Source organism: Sinocyclocheilus anshuiensis, unplaced genomic scaffold, assembly GCF_001515605.1.
Source record: "Sinocyclocheilus anshuiensis isolate Anshui unplaced genomic scaffold, SAMN03320099.WGS_v1.1 scaffold1127, whole genome shotgun sequence".
In the NCBI taxonomy this organism is placed as follows: Eukaryota; Metazoa; Chordata; class Actinopteri; order Cypriniformes; family Cyprinidae; genus Sinocyclocheilus; species Sinocyclocheilus anshuiensis.
The window spans coordinates 224,750-251,902 of record NW_015546115.1 but is presented as its reverse complement, the minus strand read 5'-3'; the positions used below and the strand labels follow the sequence as shown (position 1 = coordinate 251,902).

Below are 27,153 nucleotides of genomic sequence, written 5' to 3'. Positions count from 1 at the left end.
CACACACACACACACACACACACACACACACACACACAGTGTAAATCAACAAACACACACCAACACAGCTCAACAAACTGCAAAGCAACAAAAAACAAGAAACAAATAAAAATATAAAGCAGCAGCAAACAAACAAACAAACCAGCATAAACACAGCTGCAAAATAACAAATGATTACAAACCAACAAATGTAAATAAGCAACAAAAAAAACAGGGACAAGGACAAATCAACAAACAAAATAATCTAACATAACAACAAACAAACACAGGTGTAAATCATTTAACAAGCATCAACACAAGCACAAAATCCATAGAGAAAACTACTTTGTATACTGCAGAAGTTTAATGCATCGGTGCATGATTTTTTTTAGCAATTGCATGGCTAACAACAACACACCTGTGTGCAAACGTGCAAACCTTCAGCCTTTCCTGTGGGTCTGTATGAATGACCCAGAGAGAGCTCTCTTAAACAGGACGGATATCTGATCTGGGCTTGAAGCACTTAATCATCTGTCTGACAGGACGACTCTGACATAGTGTGAATAAACTCCTCACCCCATTCCTGCCTGACACACACACACTAACCAAACCACACAAAGCCAGATATGTTTCTTAAGGACAGATACTGTCAGCCCTAAGGGCAACGTGTGTGTGTGTGTGTGTGTGTGTGAGTGTGTGTGTCACACCCTGGCCTCGTCCCTGTATCCATGCCAGACATTTGCTCAGAATACAGAAGACATTTGCACTCTTGCCAGCCGGCTACAACACAGCGCAGCGTTTCCACAGCGACCCAGTATACACTGGGTGATGCAGGGCACACACCTCTCTGAGTTTATGCTCTTTGAAGTATGCAAGGGAACATTTGCTAATGATGAGCTGTGATTTATGAGCGATTTATGAGGATTGAAACACACACATATACATACAAGCGTGCACGTTTAGCTCAGATTTCTGGGGTGGTGAGGCGTAATGGATAAAGATAAACATAGTTGCTGGGGGGTTCAGGCTTGTTGCTAGGGTATTCTGGGAGGTTGCTAGGGTGTTATGTAATCATCCACCAGTTGAAAATCACAAGTTTATAATCACTTATAAAAGTAATTGCAAGTAATGATAGAGCGCATTTATATGGGGTTTAATTTGAAAGCAACTAAATGTCTACGAACCTTTAAGAAACAAAAGTTAATTAAGCATTTTCATAATACAACCTAAATATTTAGTGCTAAAACATTGTTGCAACCATGTATGAATGAAAATGTCATATAAACTCATTAAACAGAACTAATATACATATACTATATACATGTATACAATGCAACATATATGCATGGGAATGCTTGCACGTTTGCTCTGCCCACTTTTGAATCAACCGGCTAGCAGTGGCTTCTGCTTGGTTTTAATTTAAAGCCTTCGTTTTATGCGAACGGCCACAGTTATTTTCCTTGCATTGTGCACAGTTAAGCAAAATAAGCTTCTTAAATTCAAGTACTATCCCTCAGGGCACTTTTTGAGGCACAATAGTTACATTTAAGAAGTGAATGAAGTAATATCTAAAACTGAGAGGGACAAAAACCCAAAGTATGAGCAAGAGTGACTCTTGCCTTATAGCAAATAGACTGCTGGCCGTGTGAGTCGTTTCCTCCTGCTCCAGAGGGAAGGTGGGTCGACACAGAGCTTCATTCACCCCACGTCTGACTCTGACAGCCCCTCGCTGGGCTCTGAGCTCTGCACAGTCCCACCCAACCAACTCACGAGTCAAAGAGTGACTTCACTGTCCAACAACAAAGGATCTTTCATGACACACGCTATCCACACACACTCACGCTGATGCTGAGATTGCGAGCACGCTCGACTCAGACAGAGCTGCAGTTCACTTCATCTACTGTATGTGTGAGAGAGACGGTTAGGCTAGACAGTTTGTTTGTTTAACGGCATTTTAGCAGTGCAATAGAGAGAAGTCTTTGTTTTGATTAAGCTGCAAAGGCTTATTATCTCAGATTTATGTATAAATGTAAATGCAAAGTTAGTTAATGTTGTTGTTGTGCTTCTGATTCTGATTCTTTAAAGATCTAATGCAAAAATACAACCAAATATTCAGGGAATTTCAGCACAGATTCTGTGTAAATGATTTTTTTATTTATTCATATGTTCTGAAATTATAAACAAACGTGGAACATTTGCACATTTTCATCAATGTCATGTTTTGCATGAAAAAACTTTTCAGGATAGACAGAATATGGCCACAGAAGACACAGTGTTTAACAAAACAGCAACCACAGAAGTTTGTACATTTATCCCTCCTCTTTTTACATAACCATTGGTGTGCATTAATGATTTCAAGCATTGGACCCAATGCATGCTGGTTCGTCAGTTTAGTGCAGAATCTTTCTGAACAGTGTTTGAGTTGCACTGAATTAAACATACAAGGGAGTTTGATGATTATGGAATAATTAGCAGAAAATATATCCTAAAATTCAAAAAGGCGAGAGCCGAATGGATCCGGAGATCAGCTGAAAACAGAGATGAGTGTGAGAAAGAGAAGAAAGACATGAGATCAGTGGAGAACAAAAACAGTGAAGGGACAGTGTGTGTGTTCATGAACAAAATAAACAAGATTTTGATGTCATTGGTGACATTTTTGTTGGACCAATTAAGCAATTATAATAAACAAACCCTTTTTATTTTTGAAGTGTTTCGATTTACTTGTTTTTTTTTTCATTACTTAAAATTGTATTAAAATGTTTGTTATGCATTTCAGCATGTGTGAGTTTGCACAAAATAACAGAACGACGTAGCCCAGCTGACAAAAACATTAATTCAGTGGGTTTTTTTTTTCTTTCAACAAAGCAGGGTAAATTTCATTATTTAACTCAAAAAATGAACACTGAAAGCATATATGTGCAAGCTGTTTTCATTATTCAACCGAGAAAGCGACATGAAAGGAAAGGGCAGTTACTTTTTTTACAACAGCTTTTCAAAAAAAACTTTAACATAAAAAATTTTACATAACTTGATAGCATTTTTGTCGTAATGGTTGTGTTTTTCATTAATTTTAGGGGAACAAATGAAAAAAACAGACAAGCATTTTCTACATTTTCTAAAATAATCTAAATGTATTTAGTATTTATTAATCTAATATGTAGGACTTATTTTCTCTTTCAAAAGTTTAGTTTTGATTTCTTTATTGATGACAGTGGTGGCTAGTACCAAGATGTCACAGTTTTTGTTGATAAAAACGTTTGTAGTGCTCATTTTCTCATTGTCAGATGCTTTTAAACCGACTTTGTAACCTCAGAAATGACAGACTACACTCTTAAAATAAAGGTTCCAAAAGGGGTTTTCACAGCGATGCCATCAAGAACCAGTTTAGGTTCCCCAAAGAACCTTTCAGTGAACAGTTCTTAAAAGAACCATTTTTCTTCCAGTGTGGAGAACATTTTAATAACCTAAAGAACCCTTTTCCACTGTAAAGAACCTTTTGTGGAATGAGAAGGTTCCATGGATGGTAAAGGTTCTTTGTGGAACCACCAAAGCATACCTTCTCACAACAAAGAAACGGTAAAATAAACGATAGAAACTATAGAAATTAATAAACAAGATGCAGAAACAAATAAAGCAGACAATAGATGTAGATATGAGAATATATGCTTAAGTCTCTGAAACGAATTGTGCATTGAAATAAATCATAGGTTAATCACATTCAGCACATAGGCTATAGAGAATTATCTATTTCGTAGACTAACAAAAGTTTTAGAATTTCTTTTGGTTTGGTTAATTAATTTCTGTGGAGTTCAAATGCATTCTTGCAAACGTTTGCATATTATAAACCAAAAATAAATGTGCCCGGGCTGCCTTACAGTGCTTTAATTTCCATTCACTAAAGGTAACAGCTTACCTCTAATAAGACTTTTTAGTGTGCCTTCTCAGATACGCGCCAAACTAAAGAAACTCCAGGTGGACTGACTCAGTAGTTGTCGGAAATAAGTGACAACAGTCGTTCTGTTTGTCGGATAAAATGCCAAAAATAATCATGTAAGGAGTGCGGCAGGGTGTCCCCAGCAGTCTCCGTGCACTGACAGTCAGAATCACTCCGCGTCTGTCTACAAAGCCTGAGAGCTGACGTCACAGAGCGCACCGCGAGGGATTATGGGTAATGAAGTCCGTCCATTAGTCCTTAAAGGGGTCATATGATGTTGCTAAAAAGAACATTATTTGGTGTATTTGGTGTAATGAAATGTGTTTATGCGGTTTAAGGTTCAAAAAACACATTATTGTCCACATACTGTACATTATTGTTGCTCCTCTATGCCCCGCCTTTCTGAAACGCATCGATTTTTACAAAGCTCATCGGTCTGAAAAGCGAGGTGTGCTCTGATTGGCCAGCTATCCAGTGCGTTGTGTTTCGCCGAGTACCTCAAGCGTGTGATGGAAATGTTACGCCCCTACCATACTGTGATGGCGTGTCCGGCCGAAGCGACGAGACAAAAACATTAAAAACCCATTACAAATGAAGGGCAAACAAAGTAGTTTCGCTTTCACAACGAAACAGCGTCACACATGGCAGCCTTGAGTGAGCGGAGGCGGGGGGTTTGATAACAGCACGGCCGGCGGATTCGACGAAGGAGCTTGCGGCAGCCACATGTGACGACCCCGGGCTGGACTCCGCTTCGTCCACGGTGAAAGCCGATCCGGTGATCCACAGCAAGAAGTTGTTAGGTGTGGCTGACTCTGAACTTTTATAAAGAATATCTCTTTGGATTTGAGAAACAGACTAGACTAGACTATAGTAGAATAGACTATAATAGAATAGAATAGAATAGAATAGAATGTGGCATATAATAGCATATGATATAATAGATTGTAGCATAATATGCCATAATATAGAATAGAATAGAATGTAAATTAGACTTGATTAGAAGAAACAGACTAGACTAGACTGGAATAGATTAGAATAGAATAGAATAGAAATTAGACTCAATTAGAAGAAACAGACTAGACTAGACTAGAACAGAATAGAATGTGGCATATAACAGCATAAGATATAATAAAAGTGTAACAGACTAGATTTCAAAAATAGCAATACAGAATAGAATAGAAAATAATAGAATAGAACAGATCTTAAAATGTGGGAATATAAAATATCCCATAAATGCGAGTTTGACTAAGCGAGTGTTTGCCATGCAGTGATAGGGTGTCATTGTGGTGTGTTGAATCGACACAGGTGTAGTCATGGGTGTAGTCCACACAAACACAAACAGGGAAAGCCATGCGTTTACTCACACAGTTTAACCTTTAGTCTCTCTTCAGACCAAGCAATCCCCAAATTACCCTTTAAAGTGAGTCAGATCCCAACACACAGCAACAGCATTCAAACACTTCCCTCATCCGTCCGCCGTAGGCAAAGTCATGAGCCTGGCAGAGGCACTAATCTACATCTGTTCTATTTCTCCTTCATCCGTCCGCCGTAGGCAAAGCCATGAGCCTGGCAGAGGCACTAATCTGCATCTGTTCTATTTCATATCTGTCTGTGTCTGACCGTCTGTCTGTCTGCCCAGCCCACCCCTCACTCCGTCTCTCTCTCTCTCTCTCTCTCGCTCTCTCACAGAGCACATTACGCCCCGGGGACATTTTTTTCACCAGATGTTCCTCTAAAGGAAGTACTTCAGCATGGGTTTGTTGCCACAGTTGCAACTCAACACACAGCAACATAGCAACTGTCCCACACCGACTGCTCTGAACTTCAATGCGTGCGCGCCGCCTCTCTGCCACGGCCTTACATATTGAAAATGTTATGCTAACGCAAGGCAAATATTAAGTTACCCCAGTTGCCAAGGGCTTGTTGTGTGTGTGTGTGTTATAGTTGGGCGTAGGAGATAGAAAAGAGAGATATTGTGTTAGAAGTCTTTGTCTGTGTAACAGATTAGTTTGTTATTGTTAACATGCAGTCTTATTGAGTCTATGGATCTCAAACCAGTCGTGCACCATAGGCACAGAACAGTCAACCCTGACACAGCAGAGCTTTATGATTAGCTTACAACTCTTTACAAATGATTCAACTAAAACTGCCACGATTTTAAACTTGAATGAGGCAACAGGTTGTTGGTAACAAACGCAACGAGGAGATGTTTGGAGATCAGTTTTCTTTGAGAGAAATTCTGGTTGATGTTACACTGTAGGTCAAGCTGAGAGAACATCCTGCACTTGGTGGTTGTAATATGTTTTATTTACTATTTTTATAATTTTCTTTTATAAAAAAGTAGACAGATCGTCAAGACAGACTGTTGAATAGATGATAGATAGAAGATAGATAGATAGATAGATAGATAGATGGACAGACAACAGTCAGATAGATAGATAGATAGATAGATAGATAGATAGATAGATGAGGTGTTTCAGTAGTATTCAGGTAAAGGCAGAAACTAAAGTATTGCTCTATACCGCCACCTGCTGTATATACACACTCACAACACAACACAACACAACACAACACATGTGTCTGTTGTGCTGCCTTCACCTTTATTCAGACAGACAGTTTATCAGTCCTGCGAACATCACAACAGCCAAACTATGACTTTCTTTGAAAGTCACTATGTGAAATGCCACTTCGTTCAGTCCAAAGTCCTCCGTCGGCATAAATGAGTTACAGAGCGGAATGTTTTACAGCTCAGTGGAACGAACGTCTGTCTGCAAATCCTTTCCTTCCATTTCCTCAGGCTTGAAATGAGTTTATGTTAACTAATTTCACTCTTACGCAACTGTAGGCTGGAATTACCAGTCTACACATGGTTTAAATTCACATTATTTATATCTCATCATTTCACTAATATGGAATCTGTCTGCTGTATTCATGTATCATGAGATATTAAATGTTTATGACTACAAGTCTAGAATTAAACACATCAAACGGTGATTGCTCAGAAGCTGCTCTTTCGCAGCTTTTCCTAAAACTTCCCAATGAGAAATAAAAGTCTTAGGCTATTTGGCTAAAATGAATGATTCTGACAGCAAAGCTCATATAACTTAGTCGTGGAAGAATCTTATGAGAATCATTTGAGTTCACTTTCAGATGTATGACTTTTAATTGCATACAAAATAGGATGTTTCATATGATATTATAAAGAGATTTCGTTTCTGAATTTGTTTTATTTTCAGTGCGTTTGCGTGCCACATGGTACTTTATAGTGTTCCCCAGGAACGTTCTCAGAACTTTGGCTAACGTTCTGAGAAAGTTCTCTCGAATTGATTAACGAACATTCTTCCAGTAACGTTAATAGAACGCTTGTTTAATGTTATCTGGCTTTAAATAATGTTTTCAAAACATTGTTAACCATGTTAGCTCAAAAACGTTATTTATGCATTGTTCAGTGCGCTTTTTTCTGAGCCGTTTCAGCTTTATGTTACTTTTTAGAACGATAAGCGAACATTCCATTTTATAATTGAGCAAACATATGTTCCCATAAATTTTGCTCAATTATAAAATGGAATGTTCCCTTAAGGTTCTAAAAAATATATTATTATTATTAAAAATGGGACGTTCAGAACAAAGTTTTCATAACATAAGAGCAAAACATTTTTACAACATATTTTGTTAGCCGGGTACCATGGTGCACATCCCCAAAAAATACAGTTTTACTTTGGTATCATGTCCAAAAAATGTTGTAACATGATACTTTTAGTTAAGTTAGTGCTGATGGTGGTCAATCCTTTTTTCATACACTGCATCAGCGGAATGTTTTACAGCTCAGTGGAACGAACGTCTGTCTGCAAATCCTTTCCTTCCATTTCCTCAGGCTTGAAATGAGTTTATGTTAACTAATTTCACTCTTACGCAACTGTAGGCTGGAATTACCAGTCTACACATGGTTTAAATTCACATTATTTATATCTCATCATTTCACTAATATGGAATCTGTCTGCTGTATTCATGTATCATGAGATATTAAATGTTTATGACTACAAGTCTAGAATTAAACACATCAAACGGTGATTGCTCAGAAGCTGCTCTTTCGCAGCTTTTCCTAAAACTTCCCAATGAGAAATAAAAGTCTTAGGCTATTTGGCTAAAATGAATGATTCTGACAGCAAAGCTCATATAACTTAGTCGTGGAAGAATCTTATGAGAATCATTTGAGTTCACTTTCAGATGTATGACTTTTAATTGCATACAAAATAGGATGTTTCATATGATATTATAAAGAGATTTCGTTTCTGAATTTGTTTTATTTTCAGTGCGTTTGCGTGCCACATGGTACTTTATAGTGTTCCCCAGGAACGTTCTCAGAACTTTGGCTAACGTTCTGAGAAAGTTCTCTCGAATTGATTAACGAACATTCTTCCAGTAACGTTAATAGAACGCTTGTTTAATGTTATCTGGCTTTAAATAATGTTTTCAAAACATTGTTAACCATGTTAGCTCAAAAACGTTATTTATGCATTGTTCAGTGCGCTTTTTTCTGAGCCGTTTCAGCTTTATGTTACTTTTTAGAACGATATTTGACTTTATAGTATAAAAAGTCATGTTCTCCACACACTAATAATGAAAAAATATCATATAATATAAATAAAAAATAAATTCCAAAAAAACATTTTTTCTTCTCAGTCCCAGGGGGATAAACACAGACTAAAGTCATTAGAGCTGATTAAATTTTAGGACAAGCGCTCGGATTAACACCCTGCCCGCGTCACAATGCAACCCTGCTGGGCGCGCGCTGATTGGACAGACGCTACTCTCTGCGTTCTGCTGGAGATACAGGCGAACCGAGCGGATCAGTGTCCTGGATACAAACAAGCAAGCCCTGTCCAGATTTAAAAAGTAACGCAAAAGTAACGTAACGCATTACTTTCCATAAAAAGTTACTAAGTAACGTAATTAGTTACTTTTTTATGGAGTAACGCAATATTGTAATGCATTGCTTTTAAAAGTAACTTTCCCCAACACTGTGCATCAGTATACCTTGATTTTCAATTATGTCTTGTAAACTAACATTTTAGGAGTTTTTCAGTGAGTTATATGTCGATCGAATATTATATTTGACTTTATAGTATAAAAAGTCATGTTCTCCACACACTAATAATGAAAAAATATCATATAATATAAATAAAAAATAAATTCCAAAAAAACATTTTTTCTTCTCAGTCCCAGGGGGATAAACACAGACTAAAGTCATTAGAGCTGATTAAATTTTAGGACAAGCGCTCGGATTAACACCCTGCCCGCGTCACAATGCAACCCTGCTGGGCGCGCGCTGATTGGACAGACGCTACTCTCTGCGTTCTGCTGGAGATACAGGCGAACCGAGCGGATCAGTGTCCTGGATCCCGAACCGAGCCCGAGCGCTCGGGCTTTCCGTGGTGGATCTGCGTGGAAGATGGCAGAGTTGAGCGCAGTCCGACACGAACTTGTGAGTATTTTCATAATGAAGAGTGCCGCGGGATTTCTGGGCACTGGAAGCCGTGTGTCCTGCTTCTTCACACATGGAAACAAGTTTGCCAGCAGCGAGAACCAGACTAGAGAACTCGCACGCATTGATGTTTTGTGTGAAGAACAAATTCGGCGCATAAACAGTTTGTTTTCAGTTATGTCAAATGTCATTGGTTCTAGGATGTTTTTATATTTACCTGACAACTTTAAATATGGTGGATCTGCGTGGAAGATGGCAGAGTTGAGCGCAGTCCGACACGAACTTGTGAGTATTTTCATAATGAAGAGTGCCGCGGGATTTCTGGGCATGGTTTTTATATTTACCTGACAACTTTAAATATGCTGAAGCGCACAGAGATTTGTGAGCACAGATTTTCAATAAGCAATGATTTAGATTCAGAATACTTGGAATATAATTATTATGGGGTGCTTTTAGAATATATTTATGGTGCCTTTTGTTCTCTGGGGGCTTGACAGCTCCAATCTCCATTCACTTTAATTATATATCCTTCCAGACCTGTATAAGATAATGTAATTGTAGACATAGACATGTTTAGCAGAATGTTGACAGCTCTCTTACAATGGGAGTGAATGGGGACTGGAGCTGTCAAGACAGATGTGCTATGTTATCTTATGAAGCCACACAATAGTTTTGTGTGAGGAAAAAGTTTGTTGCATAAACACGTTTGTATTCAGTTTGTTAATTGGATATCTTGATGTTTGTGGATGTCTTGATAGTTTCAATGATTTAGATTCAAAAGACTTGAACTTTATTTAATATGGAGTATGTTTAGGATATGTTTCTTTTAGTCCTATGAGGGCTTGACGCTAACTCCAGTCCCCATTCTCTTTCATTGTGTGTAAAAGAAAGCAGCTCGGATATTGTGCATTTGTATGTTCCCTGTGTCATTACCATTTAGTGAATCAGTGTTTCCACCTGTTCAGTGCTGTGTATCTACACATGCAATTTGCATGTTTTTTTGCACAAACGGCCGTCTCTTAACTTCCTGGTTGTGCTTTATCCACCACAGAGAACCAGAAATCGGAGCAGTTCTTTCGGGGAGCCTCAGTGTAAAGATGAGCAACAGAAACTGGTAATGACCTGACAGACTGGGTTTTGTTTATATGTTCATGTTGTGTTGTCTCATGTCGCTGTGCTGTGTTTGACAGGCCGTGCCGTTCTGCGGCGGCATCCGGGGCGGACTGAGACCGGGGAAGAAAATCACGATCATGGGCGTCGTGAATGCAGATCCGGACAGGTAGCTTTTGTCAACACACACACACACACTCACAAGTGCTCACACACGTGCGGGACACACCCTGAGAGACACAGCTGTCATGTGCTTCATCTTATCTGTATAACTTAAGCGATCAAAGCTTCTAGCTAGTTAACTAGGAATGGGATGCGAAAGAAAAACTTCAGATAAAATCACAGCGTCTAGAAGATGACCTCCTGTATTCTGTTGTTTCGGGTTTTAACTCCATGTTGAATGTTTCTGCTCTCTCTCTGGGGCAGATTTGACATCAGTCTGACGTGCGGCTGCGGGGACGTCGCTCTGGATATGTGCGTGCGGTTCGAAGACCGGGAGATTTTGCGAAACGCCTGCGTTTCTGATAGCTGGGGCGAGGAGGAGAGGTCAATACCCTACTTGCCCTTCATCGCAGAGCAGCCTTTCAGGGTCAGTCATCATCTGAATTCAACAGAATGACCTCATGTTTTGTGTAGGGATACATATTTGCAAAACTGAATGATTGGCTGTCTACTAAATAGTTGACTTGTTGGTGTTAATGAAGGCTTGTTAACCCTATAAACATGAAATAATAGTCAGAAAAAGTGGTAACAATTTAGTATAGGGACCAATTCTCACTATTAACAAGTTGCTTATTAGCATGCATATTATTAATATATTGGCTGTTCATTAATACTTCTAAAGCACATATTCTGCATGACCATATTCTACATCCCTAATCCTACCCAATACCTAATAAGCAGCAATAACTATTAATAAGCAGCAAATTAGGAGTTTATTGAGGCAAAAGTTGTAGTTAACGGTTTGTTAATAGCAAGAATTGGACCTTAAAATAAAGTGACCGAAATGTATTTATTTTTTTTTAGAGACCTTTGTTCATCAAATATGATACAGTAGTCTTTATGGGGTTAATTGAGGCTGGTTTAGGGTCATGCTGACTGTACACCACTGTGCAACACCAAGATCATGGGTTCAATTCCCAGCAAATGCATGAACTGATCAAATGTATAAAGTTAATCGCTTTGGATAAAAGCCTATTGCATAAATGTAAATATATAGAGTGACTGATGAATATGCAAAAAATAAATAGTCTAAATAACTGTTTATTGCATGAAACTCTCATGGTCCTTACGAAACAGCAGGAACATGAACATGCAGTTTGAAGCTGTAGTTGACGTTTATAATGGCGTTAGTCAAGTCAAGTCAAGTCTGCTTTATTATCAATTCTTCCACATGTACAGCACATACACACAGAGAATTGAAATTGCGTTACTCTCAGACCCTTGGTGCATACAGATATAAAAAAATATATATATAAAGCAGCACACGGCAGATAGAGTGCAAACCGGTGAAGTAAACAACAGTGCAGATATAATGATTTGTAGTGCAAAAGAGCTTATTCAGACTGATTAAAGTGACAGTTTTCTCTGTAGTTTTCTCTCTTGTTGTTTGTTCAGGTTGAGATTCATTGCGAGCACCCGCGCTTCCGTGTGCTCGTGGACGGCCATCAGCTCTTTGACTTCTACCACCGCGTGACGCCGCTGGCGGCCATCGACACCATCCAGATCAGCGGCAGTCTGACCATCACCAAGCTCAACTGACGTCTGCTGCGTGTCGTGAATCCAGCTTCCCAGCAGCCCGTCCGTTCAGAGCATTAAAGACTGTCTGTGATAGCGAAGGACGCTCCAGAATCATCTAGAACTGATGAATTGATGCATTTCGAGCTATAAGGAGGCATTTCTTTTTATGAGCATCACAATTCTCAGTAGCATTTTAGCAGAAGTCAACATGAAATGCCATTCGCATCCAATTGTTTTTTTTTTGGAGTGCAACGGGATATTCAAATAGAAAAAAAACGTAGGGCGGGACTTGATTTTGATGTATTTTTGATGTCCAACCCATAAGTTCGCATCATCCTGGTCCTTTTGTCAAAAACTCAATAGGATTTTCCATTGGCTTTTGGATTATTGCAGAAAAAAAGCTCTGTGACTCATTTTGTTCAATATGATAATCTTGACAATCAATTTTGAATCCTAAACATCCTAAATCACCAAAAGTAAAAAACTAAATGTAAACTAACTACAACGAGATCATGTAACTTCAACATTTTCGCTGAAAGTTTGAGTTAGAGTAGTTTGCACGAGCACAATGAGGCTGTGAAAGCGACTAGTGAGTAGATGAGTTTAACCTCTGCGGTTAAATGTATGCAATTGTTAGCAGTTGCGATAAAATGTGAAAATATCATGAGCTTGTGTTCACCACTGAGCTTCTTTCAGGAATTAAACCAAAAACCCATTCAGGAAACTAGTTGACTTCAGCTCTTCAGCTCTGGATTTCAGTGCTAAAATGCCACTTGTTTCATAGTTTTAAACTACAAAAATAGTGCAGTGCACTATTAAGTGACATCAGTAGAGGAATTTCAGAGGAAGAACAAGTTATGAAGACAAAATATTAAACATATATTAAAAAATAATATTAAATATAAGACCAAGAGCATGCATTCAGAAAGTAAAAAGGGTCCGTTTGCATTTCATGTTGACTTTATGGCATTAAAGTGGAGATGACAGAAATGGAGAAATGTAAGATGAATGTTGCATTTAACAACAGCGTTTAACAATGTACAGCTTCAGTGAATAGCGATATATGAACGTACTGCCTGAATTTACCAGTGTAGCTCTCCAGCTAATGTACTCAGGTGGAAACCCCAAAGAGGTTTGTTTGTTTCTTAAATACGTGTATATAACATAAACAGGGTGATTTGAGAGTTGCATCTGTCTTACAGCAATAGTGATCTTTCCATTGGAATTCCACTGACAAGCACTTAAAGGAACACTCCACTATTTTTTAAAAATAGGCTCATTTTCCAACTCCCCTAGAGGTAAACAGTTGAGTTTTACCATTTTCGAATCCATTCAGCCGATCTCCAGGTCAGGCGGATATTATGCAGGCAATGATAGTACGCAGTGCCTGAAAATAGTCCCAGCTAGGTAACTTCCAATATTTTCAGGCGCTGCGTAATATCATTGCGCCTGCTGCACCCATGGTACGGCAGCAAAGTCCCTTGATTATTACGCCGTAATGAGAGTGTAGTTCCTAGCCATATCGGCCTAGAAAATTGCAACTTTTCATTTTCCATCGATCTTAGTACACGATGTAACTACAGAAGAGACAAGTTTTAAATAGGAAAAATATCGAAACTCTTTGGTCATTTTTGAGCGAGATGCTAACGGTCTAATCAGATTCAATGATCTATGCTAAGCTACAGCTAAAAGTGCTACCGCCAGACCCAGAGATCGGCTGAATGTATTGTCAGTGATGATTGTAGCAGGGCCGGACACACTGTTGAGTAATATTGTAGATCATTTGCATGAATCAGGTGCTTGCAGAAAAACACTCTAAAGTTAGCTAGTTATCTTGAGGTGCACGGAGTATTTGGTGTATACAGAAAGATATTTCAAACGTGCAAATGACTGGTGTGCTGCACTCCTGTTACTAAACGATCTCATCCGTTCTGGAGAGTTTAATTTTAGTGTTCATGGAAGAGTCTTCCTGCTGTTAAACTCCTGCCTTCGGTTTTCCTGTTGGCTTTCTTATCTCTGCTCTGCTCCCTGATGATTATGTCTAGTATAGTAGAGCTGTTTCTTAATTGTACTGCAGTATGTTACAGTGACTGTATTAGATGGTAATGCCGTGGTACTTGCTAAGGCTCTGCTTGATTTGGACTGGTAAGCAAAAACGTAGGAAAAGTTGATTAAAATAAAAATTTACTAAATAAATAAAATAATGATAATAAAGATATAGATATGCTAAACAATAGATAGATAATAGATAATAAATAATCAAAACAAATAATACAGATAGCAATACAGTTCTATAATGAGTAGAAAAAACTCAATGTAACTTAATAGAAACTGAATATTTTTCTAATTATATTTTGCACATTTGTATAATATTAATTGTTACTGTAGGCCTATAATTGGGGTCTTTAGGCAAAGCAGTGTAAAAAAAAAAGGTGATTAAGATAAAAAAAAATTGATTAAAACAAATTTTAAATGGTTAATGTAAATAATAAATAGTAGAATAAAATTAGATTAAAATAAATAGATGTAAAAATTACATTAAAATAAACAAATAAACAATACATAGAGCAGTAAAGCACTATGCTGAGTAGAAAAATAAACTTAATGTAATGTAACAGAGACACGATATTTTCCAGATTGTATTTTACACATATTTATAATGTTATCTCTTCACTGTATGAATTGTGTCTTTAGACTAGGCAGTGTAAAAAAATAATAACAAAAAAATTAAAGTATGATATAAATAAATTAGTGCTGTCAAACAATTAATCGCGATTATCCAAAATAAAAGTTTTTGTTTACATAATATATGTGAGTGTTCTGTGTATATTTATTATGTATGTCTAAATACACACACATACAGTACATATTTTGAAAACATTTACATGTATTTGCATGTATATATTTATAGTAATTTAATTGATAGTATATATAAATATATTTAATATATAAACATTACATATTTTCCTTAAATATATACATGCGTGTGTGTGTATTTATATATACATAATAAATATACACAGTACACATATATTATGTAAACAAAAAACTTTTATCTTGGATGCGATTAATCGCGATTAATCGTTTGACAGCACTAATATAAATACATTTCATATGAATGAAAACAGAAATTACTAAATAACTTACTAAACTAAATAAATAATAACTTATATTTAACTAAAATATATTTAAAAATGACATTAAATTAACAAATAAACATAGAACAGTACAGTATAATGAGAAAAAAATAACCCAAATAATATTTGACACATAATTAAAATATTATTTGTTCAGAGTAGAAACTGTGTCTTTGTAAATAGCCTTTTTGCGCACATGAGGATTATCGTATCTGAGGGTCCACGAGTGCTGGGTTTAGTTGATTTCTCCCAAAGCAGCCTCACCCAATCAACACGAGAGTCCAGCAGTGCCACACCAGCGCGTGGTGCATGCTGGGTAATACTCGGAAAAAGAGCAGGATCCACAGACACTCTCGTACTCACACACACACACACACACACACACACACACACACAGAGACAGAGCGGATCTCCCGTGACGCCGGAGCGCGGGATGCGCTCGTGAGGATGGGACACTTCACTCCGGTCTCGTGAGGTAAGAAGATGACTGACAGCTGCGCGACAGCTAGCCGTTAGCACCGAGGCTAGAGCTAATGTTAGCCTGCTAGCTTCACCCGTGTTAATCAATGGGTTCTGATGCTACACTGAGCTGGTATGCTAACAGACCGAGTTTGCTCTACTCAATCACTTGTGGAACAATAACACGACTCTTATGGCAACTTAATGTCATTGTTTAGACAGAAGCAGCTCATTTTGACTGAATTAAACACCGTATTTTATGCTGTCAGGTGTAATTGCACTGCTGTGATCAAGCTAACGGCTAACTGCTAGCCGTAATGTAAACATATCCAAAACCGATTTGATTCTTAACAGCTGTGATGAATTGATTTAGTAACTTTACTCCTAAAGTGTGTCTTATGCACTTAAATGCTGTCATTTAGTTTAGAAACTATGTTATTTATAATCGTTATGATACTACATTTTAGTCTTGATATGTGTAATACGAATATACAGTTATAATTATAGATATTATTTATAGATGTAGTGTATCCTTATAAGAAAATAAGAGTATCACTGTCAATCTGATAAAATGCATGGGAATTTTTAATTCGCACTAATATAAACTAGAGGAGTAAAATAATTAAGTTGGACATTTGCTATTGCGTTCTGATAGTAAAGTTGTTTTGTATTTGTGCTAGATTATAGAAATCTGCATTTAAAATGGTGTAAGCGTAAATGGTAGTTTAGCACAAATTACTTTCTGTTCCTGTTTTAATCTTCCTGTTTTTAAAAGTATCAGTTTCATAATAATTATAAAATGAATACACAGTTATGATTATTACTATCGGTTATTTACAAAAGGTTTTATCCTTACAGGAAAGTTGAGTATTACGGTCAGTCCCATCAAATCTATGAAGCTGTTTATTGCGTGATATATCTTAAATTGATTTACAGTAATATAAATCAGAGGAGTACCGTAATTAATTCATTTGGAAATCTGTTGATGCTTTCTGATAGCAACATTGCCTTTTTTTGTGCTATAAGATGTCCATAAGACGTAGGTCACTTAAGTGGTGTGAATGTAAACTGAGGTTTGGCAAAGTTTGCACAAGTGTCACTCTGTCATTGTTTGACCCACCTTTGAGCAAACAGCACTGACGAAGCTCCCAGCTGAGGTCTACAATAGACCATTTAAAAGCCCTGTTTTATTTGGTTTGTGCTTTTGCACTCCTTTGTAAATTATTGCATTGAGTGACATGGATTTTCCGGATTGATCTGGTTACCCTGCTGCACTCAAGTGACCACTTCTCCCATTAGCACTTAATTAGCGTCTGATTTGAAGACAGTCTGTCTTGTTTTTACTCTTGTTGATTTGATTTGAGTTAGACAACAAGAACCTGTTCCTGTAAATAGGCCCTTGAGCACTATCATAATGAGCGCTGCCAACAGAGGGCGATTGCTTAGCGGTGTAACAATGGTGATCAGTGGTTTGTATAAAGAAAATAAGCATACATCTTATTCATGTCAAGATTAAGAAGATTTATTGATGTGGTTGTGTCCTCAAAAGCGGCTTGATGTACTGAAGCACAAACGGTGTGTGATGATTTACTCAGTAGTTTAATATTTAGGGCGTAAAGCATTTGCAGAGCAATAGCAAAAGTGTTGCTTGTCTTTGCAAACACCAGTAATTAGACGTAGGATGATGCTGATGTACAAAAACGAGGCTTAAGTTCATTAAAGACGAAGCATGAGTGATAATGCAGCGTCTCCCTGCTGTTCTCACTGTTGCGATTAAAACATGCAGCGTTGCAGAAGAGCTGATTTTCTGTTGCTGTGTCAGAAATAATTTCCAAACGACTTTTTGCATTTCACATTAAATCTAATTATGGTTTTGGACTGATCCTGGGGCATCCTGACACTTTAATTATATTAGTAGCTGTCTCATCGTGTTACATGCATTGTAGGGCTGCGCGATTCGGGGGAAAAAACCTATCTGTGATTTTTCTGATAATTTAAAAAATGTGATTAAAAAAACAATTGTGACTATATATATCAATATGACTATAATAATTGTAATTTTTATTATTATTACTAACTAAAAATATTAAACAAAACAATAACTATTACTATTGTAATATTTCAGTGTAGCATTTAAGAAAAAAAAATAATAATTTTACTTTACAGTACAGCTATAGCTTTTATTTTGGTGGAAAAACAGCCTTTTTTTTAAAAGCTCTTTTATTGATAGGCACTTCTCATTACAAAATGGGAAGATGATTGGTGCATGTTGCATTTTCAAATGCATGTTATCTTATGCGACACAAACTCAGATTAGTAGCGTAGATTTTGATGTGGATTAGCATTGACTGTGAACCAGATCATGTTTTGCTTGTGTAAATGAACACAGTGCCACACGTTACTCTGAAACACGCAGTAGGCTATGTGTATTCAATTAAATTGTATACTTTGCATTGCAATTTGATAATTGCACCTATCCATAATGAATTTTGTTTTTATTTTGATTAATCGTGCATGCATTAGGGTTGGGCCGATAGACGATGCCATCGTCCATCGCCAATGGCTGATAGACATCACGATGTTGAGCCAGCATCGTGATCCCCCCCCCATACCCCCCGCAATCCGCCGCATCCCAATTCCATGTTCGGAAAGAAAATTAAGTGTACTACAGAACCCCTAAAGGGAATAAATAGCCTACGAGATGGGAGGATAAAAAAATATTTCAATACTTTCAACGCAATATCGTTGGGTAATTATTAGGGATGTGCGGGTCTAGTCGACTAGTCGACTAAACGATACAGCTCCTACTAGTCGACACTGAAAACAATAGACAGAAAAAAAAAACCCATGACTTTATCATTCAAATTACCATCATTTTAACATTGCATTTAAAACATTTTAAATAACGAGTTAAAATAAAACATGCGTTTTCTTTGTGTCAGTTGCGGCGAGTTCAAAAACGACCATGCGAAAGACGAGAAGGTGTGCGATTATTTTGAATTAGAAGGAAACGGAAAAGTTTTGTGTAAACTGTGTAATGTCAAATTGTCTTACAATAACTCTACTGGAGCGATGCGTAATCATATTCCATACAGGCACGTTGGCGTTAGCTTAGAGGCTGTCCAAATCCAGCAAATGTCAATTGAATAAATAAGCTATGCTTTGATCGACGTTGAGTGTATGCTCTTCTTTTATTTCTTTTTAACGACCACCTAAAATGAAATGAAGTGTGCGGCAAGTGGAATTCATTGAGGGATTTGCCAGTGCAGGGGCGTAGATTTAGTTTAAACGACAGTCAAATTAGTCGTCGCGCACATCCCTAGTAATTATACTGTATATAAATAGCGGGCATCAGGGAGCCGCTACTAATATGCGGGGCATTGAAACCGCTTTCGAATGCGCGCTCTCATTTTACTTTCACTTTCGTGATTCGCGATCACACAGACTCTTTACTATGGACCAGTACTGCCGCTACCACACATTTGACAAGATTAGATATTTGTCAGTGGTGCTCAGTATCTGCAAATCGTTCGCCATTGTCCTGTCAGTCATCTCTCCTTACTCTGTGTATGTGGTAAGTGAACTTTCATGTACTATAATGTAACAGTCTACCGCTAGCAAGCGGCTAATCATGTCCCTTTAGTGGCTCCATAGAACGCGTTATTTGTTTTCCGTGCCTTTCTGCATACGATTCACGCTTCGGGCACCACCCCCCAGCATGCATGGTATTTCTTCTGCCAGAAAAAGTTTTCTCAATAAATAACAAATCTAGTAAAACTCTTTTGTAATAGCCAATGTCTAATTGGAAAATATTGATATGTAAGATTAGATTAAATGCCCTGAGAATAAATTACCCTTCATTTGTACTTTAATGTTTTGTTAGTCATATTCCTGAATGCTAAGCTGTGCATTGCATTGCTTTGCCGCAGGTGTGAGTTCGTGGCTGTGTTTCTGCTCAAGGCCCCATGGAACCTGACGTGATACGCATGTACTCCTCCTCTCCACCCCCGATGGAGGACGGCATCGAGGACGAGGACGACGAATTCAGCAACTTCACCGGCGTCCCGAACAGCACCAGCTTCGACACGCCCACCACGTTTGACCAGTCTCAGGCTTTGAACGCCACTTCGCCGCCGGAGCTGCTGAGCAATGGGAGGATCGTGGGACTGTCCGCTCAACCAGCAGGGTCTACGAAAGCTAATGGCGTGACGCCTGGCTCTGGCCAGACCGCCACGCCCAATGGCAAAATGGTTAGCGTCGAGGAACTCAAAAAGTTCAGCGAGCACCAAGCTCACATCGCATCCCTGGAGTTCGCAACGGGGTCTCGGACTGACAGCGACGCCATTGACTGCAATGGCACAGTTGAAGTGCTCACGAACGGGTTTGCGACATTAGACCAAGGTGGAAGCACGCCTACGCCACACAAAACCAACGAATTTGATGTCAGTCCAGATGATTTTGCAGATTTCTCTGCCTTTTCAAATGCGGAACACAACCAGCCTTCAGAGACAGACTGGGAACATTCTAATCAAGGGTGCATACCGCCACAGAATGATGCTAACGACAGCGTTGAAGAGCGAGGAACTAGTTTAGAAGACAATAGCAGGGACTCAAGAAACACAGGGTTTGGATTCTTTTTGGAAAACTCTGAAAGTCTCAGCAACGGTGACTGGGGTTTCCATAAAGGGTCGGATTTAGATCGAAGGGAGCTAGAAGCTGATACTACTGAAGACGTTAGCTCGGTGCAACCGCTAGCCCTTAATGGTGTCACTTTTAGTGAAACCGATGAGAACAGGCTGTCGCCCGACTCTACTGGGGATAAGTCTAGTGGCAAACAATCAGATGAGAAAGGCTCAGAGAATGAGACTTTAGAAACGGAGACAGAAACGGAGACGTCCTTTGGTCGGCCGCTATCGACAGACGCGCTCGAAGAATTCGGTGACTTTAGCACGACGGGATCCGTACCCTCGCCTCCACTTCAGGAGGAGACAGCCACTCCGGCCGACCACAGCCAGCTGGCCGAGGACGACGATGAGGATTTTGGAGATTTCGGTGACTTTGGAGATGCCAGCTCGTTTAGCGCGACTGGATTTGCTGATTTTGACCAGCAGGGGGTCTCTCAGCCTGAGCTGGACCCGAGTCCCCCGGTGGAGGTCGAAGATGATGAATTTGGCGATTTTGACACATCAAAAGAACCTAGTAAAACAGACTTGGCAGGTGAGGAGGCAACGACGTTTGCGGATTTTTCTGGAAGTGACAGTTTCGTGGATTTTAGCTCCGCGCAGGTGGGCGATAACGAAGGATGGCAGGCTTTCTCTGAGCCGGATCAGAGCCAGAATGAAGGGGAATCGTGGGCATCATTTGGGCGGGAACAGAATGCAGCGGCTACAGAAAAAAACAGAGATGATTGGCAGGAAAGCCAGCCGGTTACGGCGCCCCCTACTGCTGCGGAGGAGCACAAAAGTTGTACAATGGTAGGTCTGATTACTTAAAAATACTAGTTTGATGGTTTATATTTACTGTTTTTACTTTGTCTCATTCTGTTCTCCATTTTGTTGTCCTAAAAGTAAAACTGGCACAGGAATTTAATCAGATTGAGGAATGAACCTGGACAGGGTGGTTTACTCTGTCTGCACGATTGATTAAGCACAAACAGAGGCTTTATAACGTCTCTTTTTCATTAATTTCACTGTGCCAGTTATTAGGTCAAAACAAAGTATATGCTAAAAACAACTACACACTATTTCTGTCAAATTAAATGTTGTTTTCTTTCTCTGATAAGCATAAAGATACATAAACACTAGGCTATTTGCTCTGAGCAATTTTTTTACCAATACCTTTCAATAATAAATTAAATGTAATAAAAGTACCCTACCGTTCAAATTTTTTTTTAAAGTCTCTTCTGCTTACCAAGGCTGCATTTATTTGATAAAAAATACAGTACAAATGGTGATATTGTGTAATATTATTACAAAAAAAAACAAAAAACTTTTCTATTTGGTTGCTGCTCAAGAAACATTTCTGATTATCATCAATGTTGAAAACCGTTGTGCTCCTGAATATTTTTATGGAAACCGTGATACTTTTTTTTCAGGATTCTTTGATGAACAGAAAATTCAAAAGAGCAGCATTTATCTTTTGTAACATTATAGAAGTCTTTTGATCCCCTCTCTGTTCTACACTTTTTACTGAGCAACACAATTTTCTTCTTTCTTTCTGTGTTTTACTAAGTCTGCACTGGTCAGCCGCCTGGAGAAGATTTTGCAGGCTAGTTTCGAGCTGGTTGTCGCCCCTCAGGTGGAGGAACAGGTGACCACGCTCAACACCTTCCTCAAACCTCCTGACACATCACAACAGGAGGACACTGACAGAGGGCCGACCAATGGGTGAGGAGCTACGAGTTTATTTGTGTAGTGCTGCTGGTGGCCAATTACCTCAATTAAGTCATGTTTATTGTCCTGTGGTCAATGAAACGCTCTCTGTCTCCTCCTGCAGGTTCTGTAGGGCACTGCGGGACGTTTGGCAGCAGCTGCAGGATGTTAATAATGCCTACGGCCTCCGGTACCAGTGGGGCGGCTCTCATACCAATAAAGCACTGCTCTGCTCGCTTGGTATCGACACCAGAAACATAGTGAGTTGGGTTATGGGAAAACAAAGGATTTGGTCAAGTCATGTATATAAGAAGCTGTATTCTTCCTGAAATTGCAACTGATTTCTCTTGAATTTTCCCTCTCCTCTTCTGTTTTTATCTCTTTCTCCTCAGCTATTCACGGGCCATAAAAAGCAGCCTGTAATTGTGCCAATGTATGCTGCCAGTCTGGTGAGTGAAGCCCAGTTGCAGGCGAGCTGTGTGTGTGTGAGAATGATGGACGCTGGTTTATTTTAGACGTCCTCTAAAGCTCATATGTGTTTAATCAATCCTCTTTGATGCCTGTTGGTCTGCAGGGGATGCTGGAACCCACGAAAGAGCCGGTGAAGCCCGTCTCCGCCGCTGAAATGATCGCCTCAATAGCACAATCTCCTTCAGTCGCCACGGAGCTGAACACCTGTCCACCTGACACCGCCCAGGTGAGCATCTTCAGTAACCTTCACCTGCTAAAATAGTACACATATTACACACCTCTCTATATAAAGTTGGATATATAGTATATCCAACTTTATTTGCATACATACAGTATACTTGAATTAAGCAATATAAATCTCTGTTATTTGTCAAAATTTTAACCGTAGCAAGACCACATGTAATCTCTGCAAATTAAATTTCATATTATATATATAATAATTAGAAAAAATAAAAACAAGAATGATGGAGATAAATAGACCACGATGGTCATTTAACATGCCAGTCTGACAAAGTGATGGATAATTAGGCTATTATTTGAAGCACAACCTTTGGTCTTTTTGTGAGAGAAAGATATTAGTCAGGTAAGACTGATCTGGAAAATGTCAAAACTTTAACTTTAGAACAGTGTTTCTTTAGGAAGGTTTTTTACAATACTTTTGTGACAAAGCATCTCAAATCAGTAGTTACCGCAGTTTATAACAGACCTTAAAAAAGTTACAACAACTATATTTCTAAGGGTAATAACTGGGCGGCAATCATTAATTAAATAATAAACCTAGTCCTGCACATTTAAAAAAAAAACGTAATTGTCACACAAACAAAAGTATCATACAGACAACTAAATAGAGCAACTCTTTTCATTAAGATTCTTAATTATTATTTTTTGCATTACTTTGTAAAATGTGATATCTGGGCTCTTTTTCTGTTGTCAGGAGTCTCTTCCTCCCGTTCAGTTTGACTGGAGCAGCAGTGGCCTTACAAACCCTCTGGACGGTAAGACCGATCAGTCGTTTCTTGAGGAGGAGCATCGCAGAGAAAAATGGAGAAATAAGCTCCTCATTCTCAAATATATGGAAACGTGCCTCGTGTCGTGAAAACTAAACGCTTGATCAACAGTTGCACAGTAACTGTCTCCACATTTATGTTGGATGCTCGTGTACTCTTCATGCTTCTCGCTAACAGAAACCAGCACTAATCCATTCACGTAGTTTCATCATTAATCCAGACCTGAGCATATGTCAACTTCTGCTTTCCTGTGTTCTCTTTCTCTCTGTCCGTAACCCTTCTCTCCTCTTTCACCATCCCTCGTTCTGAAGCGAGTGGAGGCTCCTCTCTGCTCAACCTCGATTTTTTCGGCCCTGTGGACGAGTCGCCCTCCAGCACGGCCACCTCCATACCAGGTTTGCTGAAGCATTTCCAGTTTAACACCAAAGCTGTCTGTGTGTTCTTGATTTCTGCTCTATTTGCATCTATATCTTTAACCGTGCATTCAAACGATCATTGTTGCATGCGTACATGCGCTGGCGTATCACAAGTGTGCTGACATGCATGTGCAGGCGTGGACCCGGAGCTGTACGAGTTGACCCAAGCGAAGCTGGATGTCAGTGGAGGCAGCAGTAGAGTTGTGGATGCGTTCGCTCGCCTCATGTCGACCGTCGAGAAGACCAGCACCTCCACCAGGTCAGTGAGCCTCACTCATTCACAGTACTGCTGCTGGGCCACCAGGAGGAGCCACACGACAGTTCCTGATGAGTTCAGAACAGCAGGTTTTCTGTAGGCATGGACTCATTATTTGATCCGACTGTCAAAGGTTAGATGTTTTTACACACAATTGAATAAAAATGCAAAATAACAATTTTTAATGGGATAACTGGATGTAAGCCATTGCTATTTACTACTGTTTGAAACCTTTATTAGTACATACTGCGTACTTCTATCGTGCTGCTCATACTGTTTTTTTTGTTGTTTTTTTTTAAAGTGTGGTACTAGGTTTATTAGTTAATTTAATGATTGCCGTTCAGTTATTACCCTTAGACAAATATGGTTATTTTGCATTTTTGTTCCAACTTTTCTAAGTCTGATCAAACAATAAGTCAAGAAATGGATGTTATAAATTGTGGTAGCTACTGATTTAGGATGCTTTGTCACTAATGTAATGCAAAAAACAAGAAAATGTTTTATATTGAAAAGCTGTTCTGAAGTTATCTGATGTTTTTTTGATCGGTCTTATGTGATTGTTCACTCTGATATCTTTCTCTGATCTTTTTTCTTGTCTCTCTGATCTTCCTCTGATCTCTCTTTTAAATCCGTCTGATCTCTCTGTCTCTGATCTGATCACTTGTTCTGAACGAGGCATCAGTTTACTGTCGGGGATTTGTCGTGTCACGCCGCATCCAGTGTAGTCAGTCGCACAGCATCACTGATTATAATGGGCTCTATTGTATTTTGTCGCGTTGCGCCGCTCGCGTCCGGTGTAGACACGGTGAGTCACGCAGATGCACGTGAACACTGAATTCTGTTCACTTCCGCGTCTATTTGTGCCTGAAATGACACATATGTGCAAAATTGTCAAAATGCATGTCTCTGCAAGTATCCTTGTAAACACAGTTGCTTATGGCTTAGGTAAAGGTAAACAATTGAGAAAGAAAATGGATGTGTAATAGTATATTGGTTCACAGCAGTTTAATGTTCCTGTTGCTTTCTGTGTCGTGAATTTTAATCAAACAACAAAACAAATATTCTGTCTGATCTATGTCTGATCTCTGTCTATTCTGTCTGATCTCTTTCTCTGATCTGTCTGATCTCTGTCTATTCTGTCTGATCTATGCCTGATCTCTTATTCTGATCTCTGTCTATTCTGTCTGATATATGCCTGATCTCTCATTCTGATCTCTCTGTCTATTTTGTCTGATCTCTTTCTCTGATCTGTCTGATCGCTGCCTATTCTGTCAGATCTCTGCCTGACCTCTTATTCTGATCTGTCTATTCTGTCTGATCTATGTCTGATCTCTGTCTATTCTGTCTGATCTATGTCTGATCTCTGTCTATTCTGTCTGATCTATGTCTGATCTCTGTCTATTCTGTCTGATCTATGTCTGATCTCTGTCTATTCTGTCTGATCTATGTCTGATCTCTGTCTATTCTGTCTGATCTATGTCTGATCTCTCTGTCTATTCTGTGTCTATTCTGTCTGATCTCTGTCTATTCTGTCTGATCTATGCCTGATCTCTTATTCTGATCTCTATTTTGTCTGATCTATGTCTGATCTCTTATTCTGATCTCTCTGTCTATTCTGTCTGATCTCGTTCTCTGATCTGTCTGATCTGTCTATTCTGTCTGACCTCTTTCTCTATTCTGTCTGATCTCTTGTTCTGAACTCTTTGTCAATTTTGTCTGATCTCTTACTCTGATATGTCTGATCTCTTTCTAGTTGGTTTGATCGCTGTTTTAAATGTTTCTCTCTGATGTGATCTCTCTCTCTGACCGGTCTGATCTCTCAGTAGAAAGCCTGTGCAGGAGGAGAATCTTAGCGAAGAGGCTCGGCGAGTGATCTCAGGTCTGCCGGATCTGTCGTTCATGCAGGCTAAAGTCCTCATGTTCCCCTCCACGCTGACTCCTCTCCTCCCCTCCTCCTCGCCTGACTGACGCGGTCCTCTCCTCCGTGCCGTTTCACCTCTTTCTCTGTGTATCACTCTCCAGCTTTTCACGAAACGGACAGTTATGATTTTAATTTCATCCTTTTGGTTTTCTAGCTCCTGTTTGTCATGTACCTGGGCGTTTTTAAGTTCAAAAACATTGTCTATGTTAGAGAGAGTGGATGAGATAATCGACTAATGATCGATCGCTTTAGAGGAGAAAAGACTAGATCATTTTATTTGTAGGATGAGAGTAGGAAAAGAGTTTGTGTTTATATTAGAGCCAATCTGTATATAATCAGGGATGATTTCGTTTTGAGTATTCTTCACAGTTAAGATAGTCTGTATGAGAGAGAAACAGGCACTTTGTTATTTTCAGGTCGTTTGTTTTTATGAAACACTGGCTTAAAAGTCCTTCATTGGCACAAATGATGATGTGAATGATCTGATTTGTATTTAGATATATAAATGCGTAGTTATATCGACTTGAAACCAAACCGCCTGCAAAATTTTCTTTCGATTTTGCGTAACAAAGGCCTTAGTTTTTAATCGTTTTGGCTATTACATTACAATCAATATTGTTATTACTTGTAGGTTTTAGGTGATTTGATTTCGCACAGGCGTTAGTGAACACTTTATCCTTTTGTTGTGCAAATAGTTTAACAATTAACTCGCTTTCCACACCGACAGACTGCAGACAGAGTCCATCAACATCTATAGAAACCACATCTGTGCATTAGCTGCTCATGTTTTTCAGTTCTTATTTTGTTTATTTTTTTAATGTAAGTTGAAACCACTGGCTTTAGACTATACTGTATTGAAGGAATTGA

General features: G+C 38.9%; 3 protein-coding genes across 8 annotated transcripts in view; 2 read left to right on the top strand and 1 right to left on the bottom strand.

Moving 5' to 3' along the window:
* peli1a (pellino E3 ubiquitin protein ligase 1a) overlaps nucleotides 1–5,407 on the bottom strand; it is a 16,041-nt gene extending 10,634 nt beyond the window's left edge. The window contains exon 1 of one of the 3 annotated variants that reach the window (XM_016502663.1): nucleotides 5,278–5,407. The gene's annotated coding sequence lies outside the window, so the exon portion shown is untranslated. Of the gene's footprint in view, nucleotides 1–397; nucleotides 447–3,892; nucleotides 4,062–5,277 lie in introns of those variants that run through there. The other 2 variants (XM_016502662.1, XM_016502664.1) reach the window with 2 other exon arrangements.
* Nucleotides 5,408–9,637: 4,230 nt separating this feature from the next.
* Nucleotides 9,638–13,510, top strand: lgalsla (lectin, galactoside-binding-like a). Its single transcript, XM_016502629.1, has 5 exons — nucleotides 9,638–9,683; nucleotides 10,450–10,512; nucleotides 10,589–10,677; nucleotides 10,935–11,097; nucleotides 12,126–13,510. Exons 1-5 carry the CDS (start codon nucleotides 9,651–9,653, stop codon nucleotides 12,267–12,269), a joined length of 492 nt encoding a protein of 163 aa, XP_016358115.1. The 5' UTR covers nucleotides 9,638–9,650; the 3' UTR covers nucleotides 12,270–13,510.
* Nucleotides 13,511–15,665: 2,155 nt separating this feature from the next.
* aftpha (aftiphilin a) lies at nucleotides 15,666–27,100 on the top strand. 4 transcript variants are annotated; one of them, XM_016502660.1, is made up of 10 exons: nucleotides 15,666–15,860; nucleotides 19,774–21,318; nucleotides 22,076–22,230; nucleotides 22,349–22,475; nucleotides 22,608–22,664; nucleotides 22,790–22,912; nucleotides 23,621–23,681; nucleotides 24,005–24,088; nucleotides 24,245–24,368; nucleotides 26,189–27,100. In XM_016502660.1, exons 2-10 carry the CDS (start codon nucleotides 19,810–19,812, stop codon nucleotides 26,331–26,333), a joined length of 2,385 nt encoding a protein of 794 aa, XP_016358146.1. In that variant the 5' UTR covers nucleotides 15,666–15,860; nucleotides 19,774–19,809; the 3' UTR covers nucleotides 26,334–27,100. The 4 variants fall into 4 exon arrangements, with proteins under 4 accessions (XP_016358146.1, XP_016358145.1, XP_016358143.1 ...); XM_016502659.1 differs by having other exon boundaries at nucleotides 22,340–22,475; nucleotides 26,192–27,100; XM_016502657.1 differs by having other exon boundaries at nucleotides 22,340–22,475.
* The last annotated feature ends 53 nt before the right edge of the window (nucleotides 27,101–27,153 follow it).

Bases quoted from the DNA above. Each gene is read 5' to 3' on its own strand.
- lgalsla (XM_016502629.1), top strand. From the start codon at position 9,651: ATGGCAGAGTTGAGCGCAGTCCGACACGAACTT. The intron at 9,684-10,449 runs GTGAGTATTTTC...TATCCACCACAG, and splicing joins GCGCAGTCCGACACGAACTT to AGAACCAGAAATCGGAGCAG. The intron at 10,513-10,588 runs GTAATGACCTGA...TGTGTTTGACAG, and splicing joins AAGATGAGCAACAGAAACTG to GCCGTGCCGTTCTGCGGCGG.
- aftpha (XM_016502657.1), top strand. From the start codon at position 19,810: ATGGAACCTGACGTGATACGCATGTACTCCTCCTCTCCACCCCCGATG. The intron at 21,319-22,075 runs GTAGGTCTGATT...TGTTTTACTAAG, and splicing joins AGCACAAAAGTTGTACAATG to TCTGCACTGGTCAGCCGCCT. The intron at 22,231-22,339 runs GTGAGGAGCTAC...CTCCTCCTGCAG, and splicing joins GACAGAGGGCCGACCAATGG to GTTCTGTAGGGCACTGCGGG.